Source organism: Mus caroli, chromosome 11 (assembly GCF_900094665.2).
Source record: "Mus caroli chromosome 11, CAROLI_EIJ_v1.1, whole genome shotgun sequence".
Lineage (NCBI taxonomy): Eukaryota > Metazoa > Chordata > Mammalia > Rodentia > Muridae > Mus > Mus caroli.
Window position 1 is genome coordinate 95,465,282 of NC_034580.1, and position 8,736 is coordinate 95,474,017.

The 8,736-nt window shown below is 43.3% G+C and overlaps 1 protein-coding gene across 2 annotated transcripts; it reads right to left on the reverse strand.

The window, feature by feature from the left end:
• Positions 1 to 1,355: 1,355 nt before the first annotated feature.
• On the reverse strand, positions 1,356 to 7,040 carry Krt40 (keratin 40). Of its 2 annotated transcripts, XM_021177124.1 has the most exons (7): positions 6,594 to 7,040; positions 5,463 to 5,545; positions 5,000 to 5,156; positions 3,904 to 4,065; positions 3,703 to 3,828; positions 2,414 to 2,634; positions 1,356 to 1,479 (listed from the first exon to the last, which is right to left on the reverse strand). In XM_021177124.1, the coding sequence occupies exons 1-7, from the start codon at positions 7,038 to 7,040 to the stop codon at positions 1,356 to 1,358; spliced, it is 1,320 nt and encodes a 439-aa protein (XP_021032783.1). The 2 variants fall into 2 exon arrangements, with proteins under 2 accessions (XP_021032783.1, XP_021032784.1); XM_021177125.1 differs by lacking the exons at positions 5,000 to 5,156; positions 5,463 to 5,545.
• Positions 7,041 to 8,736: the final 1,696 nt, after the last annotated feature.

Sequence of the window (8,736 nt, forward strand, 5' to 3'; positions counted from 1 at the left end):
AGCTATGGACTTATTCAGGAGGGAGAGTCAGTTTCCTTTAAGAGCCACCACCCACAGCCGAAAAGCTTTGGACTTATTCAGGAGGGAGAGTCAGTTTCCTTTAAGGGTATAGTTGTTGGTAGATAGACTATGCTCCAGTAGATGGCCCCATGCTGGAGAATATATGGATAATATGAATTGGATTAAGTGGGTTAAAAAAAAGAGAGAGAAAACATCAAGGTGGGAAGGGTCTGCATGGAGTTAGGGGGACACATATCAAAACACATGTATGAAATTCTCAAAATTAATATATTATATTAACTTAATTGATATATTAACAATATTATATTAATTATATATTAATATAATCTACGTGTATTTAGTCTTTTTATGAGTTCCCTTCTCTTTATTAAACCACAGTCTCTAACCTTGAAGCTCCCTGTATAGCCTGAAAGCCCACGGTGGACATAAGATTCAGGTTTTCACTATGCAAACCTGGTCTTGAACTTGTTTTTCTCTTTTGAGGGCTAAAATTACAGCTGCTAATGATGGCATCTACGTGAGAGTAATTATTTTTATAACCTAGGTGTACTTTATGATATATTAAATAATGCAACCACTAAAATGTTGAACACAGAAAATGTTTTCTTTTAAGTTGGGATTAAAGTGCTTTGGTAACATAAGTGAAAAGAATATGAAACTGTATAAATTGTTTAGTATAATTATCCCTACGTAGAAAACCAATTATAAGAATGAAAACTAGAAGTACCTTCTAAATATTGGCCATTTGTGGGCCTGAACTGTATATTTCCCTTTAATATGCAAAAGTTAAAAATAGGAGAACCTTATTCATCGAGAATTAAACATAAAATACATGTTAATTTATTTCTGAGAAAGATACAGTCATCCATCATTTTATATATGCAACATTTCTCATGGATTATTTAATCTGTTTGAGGAGTAAAGATATTTTCAGACTGGGTTTAGGCAAATTGAAACTACAGTCCTGGGTTTAGACAACTTCTCTTCTGTTAAATGCCTATTATAGCCAAGGCCATTGACCACTAAACTGCATTTACCACCCTAAAGAAGTGAAACAAGTTTTATTTGGAGATTAGCAAGAAGGCTTCATGGGCTTCCAGAATACCAAAAGCAAGCTTAAGGCAGAAGCTATGATCAACAGACCCGGGATGCTTAGTGCAGATTTTCAGGATCTGAAATCCCAGTAGATCTCTGTTTCTGCACTGGGTGGAGCATGTTTGAGGTCCTGACTCCGGGACAGATCTGTGTCTCAAGGTTGGGTGTAGCCAGGATCAGGTCTCGACTTCTTTCTTGAGCAGTTTTGATTTTCATCCACCGTGCTGGAGATTTAATTGTCATGCACAGCAGTTTTCAACTGTGCAAATCACATAGGCTGAACACGGCTCACACGTGCTGTTTGAACAAGGCTCACACGTGCTGTTCGGCATGGGTGCTCTGGAGCCTGGATTGCAGGGGAGTCTGGGGGAAACCAATTCAAACCAAGTTTAGTAAGAGAATGCTGGTTAGCAAGTCATCTCAGAAACATCAGAGACTGCCTTCCCAATTGTCCTCAGCGGAGGCTTTGCATTTGACTCTAGCCCATTCCATCTTTGGCCCCAGAACAGCCCCGCCCATGGCTGCTTCAGTTCACTGCAGCAGACATTGCTGCACAACTCCTTCTTTTTAGCTTGTGAATTGTTATCTCACGTGTGCTCCTGATTTCCCTCTTGCGGAAAGGTGATCTATGAAAACCATTCTGTTTCAGAATTTGAGGATATTTTAGAACATTTTTCATAACTTAGCCTCAGCTATTCACTTAATTTTCTTTTTATACTGTGTGTGTGTGTGTCAGAGGAGACCCTCTAGAGTCTTTTCTTCCACCAAGTAGGTTCCAGGGATTGATTTCCATCATAAGGCTCTGCAAGAAATACCTTTACCCACAGTGGTAGTTTGAATGAGAAATCTCCTCCCCCCCACCCCCCATAGGCTCAGCTATTTGAGCATTTAGTTCTTGGTTGGCAGAACTGTTTGGGGCAGCAGTGCAGCCTTGCTGGAGGAAGTACGTGACTGGGGGTGGGTTTTCAGTTCACTCTTCTTGCATCCGTGTTGCAGTTGGAGATGTGATGGCTAAACTTCCTGTTATCTCTAAACTTCCTGCTGTCAGGCCTGATGCTGGCTGCCATGCTGCGCAGGCATGACATACTCTTGCCCATCTGCAAGCCTCTCTCTTCCTCAAGTTGTCTTTGGCCATGTTCACAGAAACAAAGACGTAACTGACATACCCACTGAGCTACCTAGCCACGCCTTTCTTTCACTGTTTGAAAAGGAACACCCCGAAACATGGAATTGGCCTTGGTCAGGCCTTGAGGAAACAGGGTTCTCCTGGGGGACTCTGGGGGTCTGTGTAACTTGCCTGCTGTCCTCCTTCTCCAGCAGGCCCCTGTACGTGTTGATCTCACACTCCAGCCGGGCCTTGGTGTCCAGCAGCACCTGATACTCCTGGTTCTGACGCTCCAGGTCACAGCGGATCTCAGCCAGCTGGTGCTCCACACTGTCAATTAGGCACTGCATTTGGGCCAGTTGCGTGCTGTACTGGGCCTCGGTTTCTGCCACAGTGCACTCCAGAGACTCCGTCTGCAAGAGGAGAACCTTCTCAGAAGGATCCTATGACAGACCCTTGATGTACCTCTTTCCAGCTCTGAGACCTCAGGGCCAGTTACTTAGCTTCTCTGAGCCTGTTTTATTCTAGAGTCAATGGAGAATGCAAAGTACCTATGTCATGGGGAGGCTGGGGAGGTGAAATGAGCTGACACTTGGGGAGGATTTGGAACAGTGCCTAGAAGCAACTCAAGGCCTTTAAATGTGTCGCTTCTATCATTAGAACAATTGTCACCCAGAACTTTTTTGGGTAGCTCAAGGAGGGTTGTCATCATTTGGGAAGAAACCCTTGAGTCTGAGCATTTGCGCAGTGTTGGTACAAAGATCAGGGTTCAACCACCAGGAGGATTCTGTTTCTACTGAGAACTGTAGCACATTCTGGCACTTACTTCCTTTGACCCTAGCTTTCCCCCACCTGTTCACTTGGGCTAGTGAAGGTGTCTGCCATAGATTACACCATGCCTCTCCTAGATGGATGCTCAGGTGACGTTCATATAGGTAAACTCCTTGGAGGAAGCTCAACTGGTACCACAGTGCCTAATGGGACCTGGTATACATGACTTTTACTGCATGGTGTTCTTGTGTGGGTGGGGAGGGCTATGGTGATATACAGGTCTTAGCTGTTATATGACCACTTGAAACTTGATGTGTTTTTTGTTTTAGACACTATGGTGAACCTGGAAAACTGTTCATCGATTAGAGGAAAGGAAAATCTGTTGCTAAGCTTAAGGGCCTTTGGCTCAGCTCTCCCTGTCCCACTGTGTTCTGAGACTTTTCTTGTCTCTAGCTGATGGTATTGGGGACATGCTTAGGCTTAGGAGGGCCAGGGAGGCACCCTGGTGAGACGACAAAGCCTGTTGATCTGTCATTCTGTTTCTACTGTGGACAAGTAACATATGTGAAGAAAGGGAGGGAAATGCCAGCTAGGCTAATTGAATACCCAGACCTGCTGCTGGACTGTGAGCATCTCCCTGGACTTCTGTCAAAGAGCATAGCATCTCTGGGATGCTGCTGACAAAGGCTGGCACTGTTCATCCCACGCACCAGGGTTTGCTGCGCCTGGAGCTCAATTTCCAGAGTGTTGGCCTTGCGCTTCAACTCCAACATCTCAGTCTGGCAGCCCTCCAACTGCTCCACGCTGGACTTTTGCTGCTGGTTCAGCTCTTCTGTCTGAAACAAAGGCCCCATTAGCGAGCTCAGGCAGGGCACCCTCCCGGAAGCCAGTCCTTTACCGAGATCACTGACCTGAGCAGCAAACCACTCCTCTGCATCCCTGCGGTTGTCGGCCAGCACCCTCTCATATTGACATCGCATCTCATCCAGGACCTTGTTGAGGTCCACAGTGGGGGCAGTGTCCAGCTCCACGCTGAGCCGATCGCCAAGCTGCTCACGAAGCAGGTTGACCTCCTGTGGGTGGAAATGGAGTGAAGAATGTCAGAGTGCTGTGTGTGTGTGTGATGTTAATGTGATGAAAAAAGCATTGCATTTTGATTTTTGGCACATTGGGTAAAAGTTCAGGTTCTCTTGGTTAGATCTCTTCTCATTACTTCTGTTTAAGAAAGATTTTAAAAATTTACATTTAAGTGTGTCTGTATGCCACATGGAGCTACAGTTAGGGACAGTTGTGAGCTCCTTGAGATGGGTACGAGAAACTGAACTTGGGTCCTTTGGAAGAACAATCGGCACTCTTAATTGCTGAGTCATTTTCCCATCCCCTCTTTCCATTAGGTTTAAATGTCTCAGCTTCTTCATCTGCAAAATGGGTGTAATATTGTGTACCCTTTCCTAGAGGGTTATTGTGAGACAGGGAAGAGTTACTACACACACAATGAATCTATAAAATTGATGACCCACGCTAAGGTATCCATAATTGCCAGCTATTGTTACCATCAAAATATTCAGAGTAAAGTTTGTTTTACTTTGTTACATCATTCTGTATTTCATAGTTTATGATACAAACACGATTATAAATGCCCAATACCTGAAAACATGATCCCAAATATTGCATGATTATTTACCCCTCTTTTGGAATAGGATACACAGCCTGTTTAATCAGCTCAATTTTCTTCTTATACAATAGAGCTTATGGAGAAAACCACGAGTCGAATTACTTCTTCACCCAAGCAATGGCAGGAGAAAGAGTGGCCTCACCTCCCTGGCACTGCTGGGGGTTATCTTACATAATGATACATGCTGTGCACCACATCTACCTTGAAAGACGCTGGGGCAATGAGCCCGTCTTTAGGTCTGTTCCAGCTTAGGCAGTATTTGTCCCTGTTCAGTTTATACACATGAGATCTCTCAGCAGAGCTCTTCCTATAGTCTTTGGCCCAGCGCTCACCTCTTCATGGCCTTTTTTAAGGCAAATCAGATCATCTTTCATAGACTCCACGTGGGCCTCTAGATCTGACTTGCACAGGGTCAGCTCACCCAGGATTCCACGAAGGCCAGTGATGTCGTTCTCCACCAGCTGGCGCAGGGACAGTTCACTCTCATATCTTTCAGACAGGAGAAAGGGAAGGGAGGGGCTTAGTTGGCTAAAAGTGTTGGGGTGCAGGGGAAGATGACACGTGGACTCCAGGGAGCCATGTGCCTCAATTTCCCTTGCATTCCAAATGCTGGTGAGCTCAAGGTTCAATCATTCTCAGTTAAAAAATATATTATGCAGAGAATATTTTCTCTCTCACTGGAAGCCATTAATTATTATTAATTATAATTTTATAAATTATTTTCTAATTAAATTTAAAATTTAGCATGTAGATTGTATACAATGTGGCTTAAAAAATAAGCATAATTTGACTTACTTTGACCTGAAATCATCGGCAGCCAGTTTGCAGTTGTCCACCTGAACGGCAAGTCTAGAATTCTCTGCCTTTGTGCACAATATCTACGAGGTAAGTCACCATTTAATGAACAACTCTTTAGGAGAAACCCACATATCTGTTTTAATAGCCACACCATTCACTAGTTTATGGAAGTCTTTCCAAGTTAACATAACATCTCTTTCAACCCAGGTTTTCTATTAACTACACCACTACATGAAGAAAAGAAAAACATTCAGTGCCAACCTAGAAACAAAATACAGAAATAAAAGAGGTTCTCTTCGTAAAAGGAAAGATTTTATTTTGTTTTTCTTATTATGTGCAGATGTGTGTGTGTGTGTGTGNGAGAGAGAGAGAGAGAGAGAGAGAGAGAGAGAGAGGGTCTGTGTGTGTATTTGAGACTGTATGTGCATGTGAGCATGTGTGTATGTGAGTGTGTGTAAGTGTATGTGAGTGTGTGTGAGTGTGTGAGAGAGAGAGAGAGAGTTTGTATGTGTATTTGAGACTGTATGTGCATGTGAGCATGTGTGTATGTGAGTGTGTGAGAGTGTATGTGTATGAGCATGTGAGCGTATGTGTGTGAGTGTGTGTTGGTAAGAGTGTAGGCTTGTGCAGTAAGAAGAGGGCATTGGCTCCTCTAGAGATGATGTTTTAAGTGGTTGCAAGCTGCCATACCTGAGTGTTAGGATCTGAACTCAGGTGCTCATGTGTGGTGTAATGCTGTTAACCCCTGCAGAGCCATCTGTGTGGCTCTACGTTTCCTTTGTAAGTGCTGTAGGGCATTTTGCCATCAACAAACAGAGAACGATTACTAGGTGAACTCAAATGGATGGTATTCAATACCTGTCTGGTAAAGAATATAAATATGCAATGATACATGCAGAACAGATTTTAGAAGATATCATAATTCAATTTCCCTCACACTGTAGACAAAGTCTATAGCAAGGTGACATTTCTATAGTCACCCAGTAATTCTCAGAGAATGAGACTGATTATTTGACCTAGCTCTGGGAATCCCTCTTTCCTTTGTTTTACATCCACAAAGCAACCTGCCCCCATATAGCTATGAGAGAAATCAGAAATGGGAAACATTAAGGCAGTGAGACACCCGACCTTTTGTTGGAGCTCTTCAATAGTGTCGAAGTACCGCTGATAATCGGGGCAGACCAGAGGGGCATTGGGCTCGCATTGCTCTCGGATCCTGCACTCCAGCTCTGCGTTGTTCTCTTCCAGGCTTCTCACCCTCTCCAGATAGCTGGCCAGGCGGTCATTCAGGAACTGCATGGTCTCCTTCTCATTACTGTTGAACGATCCTTCCTCACACCATGCACAGCTCCCCACCAGGCAAGGACTGTTACAGCCACCAGCCAAGTAGCATGGTGAGAGGCAACAGGCTGGGAGGGAAGCCCTGCAGAGGAAGCTCGGGGTTTGACATCTGGATGTGGAACAGGTGTTGGGGAGGCAAGTTGTGTTAGTGGGGCAGAATGAGGCAGTTGCGCAGCCGGAAGTCCCTGCACAGGGCTCAGAAGAGCAGCAGCTAGGGGAGCCATCGGAAGCCATCTTCTGAGAAGGAACAGACTGGATGTAGTATTGCTTAGGTCTCGCCTAGTCTCCAAAGGTCTAGGACTTTTGGCCTCCTGAGACTTTTATATCTCCCTTCAAATGGGTATTTACAGGACACACCGATGTTTTCTCTAGCGCTACAGGTGCCAGTTTTCCTACAAACATCTCATTAGTGTTGATTATTTATGGAGGAAGTTTTATGCCTCGTAAAAGGAGGATAACTTCAGGTTACTAAATCAGGACTAACGCCATTTCCACATGCTGCTTGGATAAAAATTCTTATTTCAGCAAATGGCCATAGTAAGCATTATCCTTTTGAATGAATAAGGAACCAAAGAGAAGAATCGAACCATCAGTAATTATAGGTAGAGGTCATTAGAGATATTAATATTCCCATAGGGTTTTATTTTGAAAATTGATTGCTCTGGTCTACCTTACAAATGGACATCACAGCTTATTAAATTGCATGTATTTGTTTGTGCTACCAACTACTGTGAAAATGGTCATTGTGGTTAACAATCTTGAAGTGGTTTTTTAAATTTAATTTAATTTAATTTAATTTTGTGAGCTTGAAGCATATGCTTGCATGGCATAGGGAAAGGTATATGCTGAATGTAAAGTGTGTGCATTCATTTTTAGACTGATGAGAATAATTGAGCCAAAATATGAACTGGTTATCAAGATCTGAATTGTGATCTTTGGTCATCCAGAATTTGCGGTCTGTAGCCAAGCACTAACCATGCCTCACCCTGCTTAGTTGGTGAGATTGGATATGTATGCTCTGAGTGGATAGTCAGATACATAAGCTTTGCTTTCTCATTTACACTTTAGATGCATTTTAAAAAGCTGTCCTTCCTTCCTTCCTTCCTTCCTTCCTTCCTTCCTTCCTTCCTTCCTTCCTGCCTGCCTGCCTGCCTGCCTGCCTGCCTGCCTTCCTGCCTTCCTGCCTTCCTGCCTTCCTGCCTTCCTGCCTTCCTGCCTTCCTGCCTTCCTGCCTTCCTGCCTTCCTGCAAAGTTGGAGATCAATTATAAGATATTGTTCATGGTACATAAATGATGTACCCCAACCTACAACCCCAGTCCTTACCTATATTAAGGAGAGCAGAGAGAGAAATGAGGGTGTGGCTGTAATGTTTCAGTCCCCTGGGAAACCTCACCCATTATACTTCGGAGTAGAGCCAAGGAAAGTGCAAAAATCTTACTTTCGGTTATATGGATTCTGTATCCTCTTGTTAATTTAGGAAAGTCTCAATTTCATGAAAATTAAAAGTTTTGGCACCTGGGGAATATGATTCTGTGATGTCTGTTTCAACCACAGTCCCTCTGAGTAAAAACCTCTGGTACAGAACTAGATAGATGAGCATTTGAGACAGAACTTCTTTAAATTGGCTCTAGGGATTTCATCTCTACTGTAAACTGGAATTTCATGTTGTCTGACTTTTCATAGTTTCTATTTCACTTTCAAAATTACACTGAGAAAATTGCTTTCAGCATCAATAAGAGCTCAACCTGTGTGTATGTATGTGTGTGTGTGCATGTGACAAATATGTGTATGTGGAAGCTACACGTAATTTTGAGTGTCTTAAATTGCCCTTTACCACCTTCTTCTTCTTCTTCTTCTTCTTCTTCTTCTTCTTCTTCTTCTTCTTCTTCTTCTTCTTCTTCTTCTTCTTCTTCTTCTTCTTCTTCTTCT

Bases quoted from the DNA above. Each gene is read 5' to 3' on its own strand.
- Krt40 (XM_021177124.1), bottom strand. From the start codon at position 7,040: ATGGCTTCCGATGGCTCCCCTAGCTGCTGCTCTTCTGAGCCCTGTGCA. The intron at 5,157-5,462 runs GTAAGTCAAATT...CCTGTCTGAAAG, and splicing joins GCCGATGATTTCAGGTCAAA to ATATGAGAGTGAACTGTCCC. The intron at 3,829-3,903 runs GTCAGTGATCTC...CCTTTGTTTCAG, and splicing joins AGGAGTGGTTTGCTGCTCAG to ACAGAAGAGCTGAACCAGCA.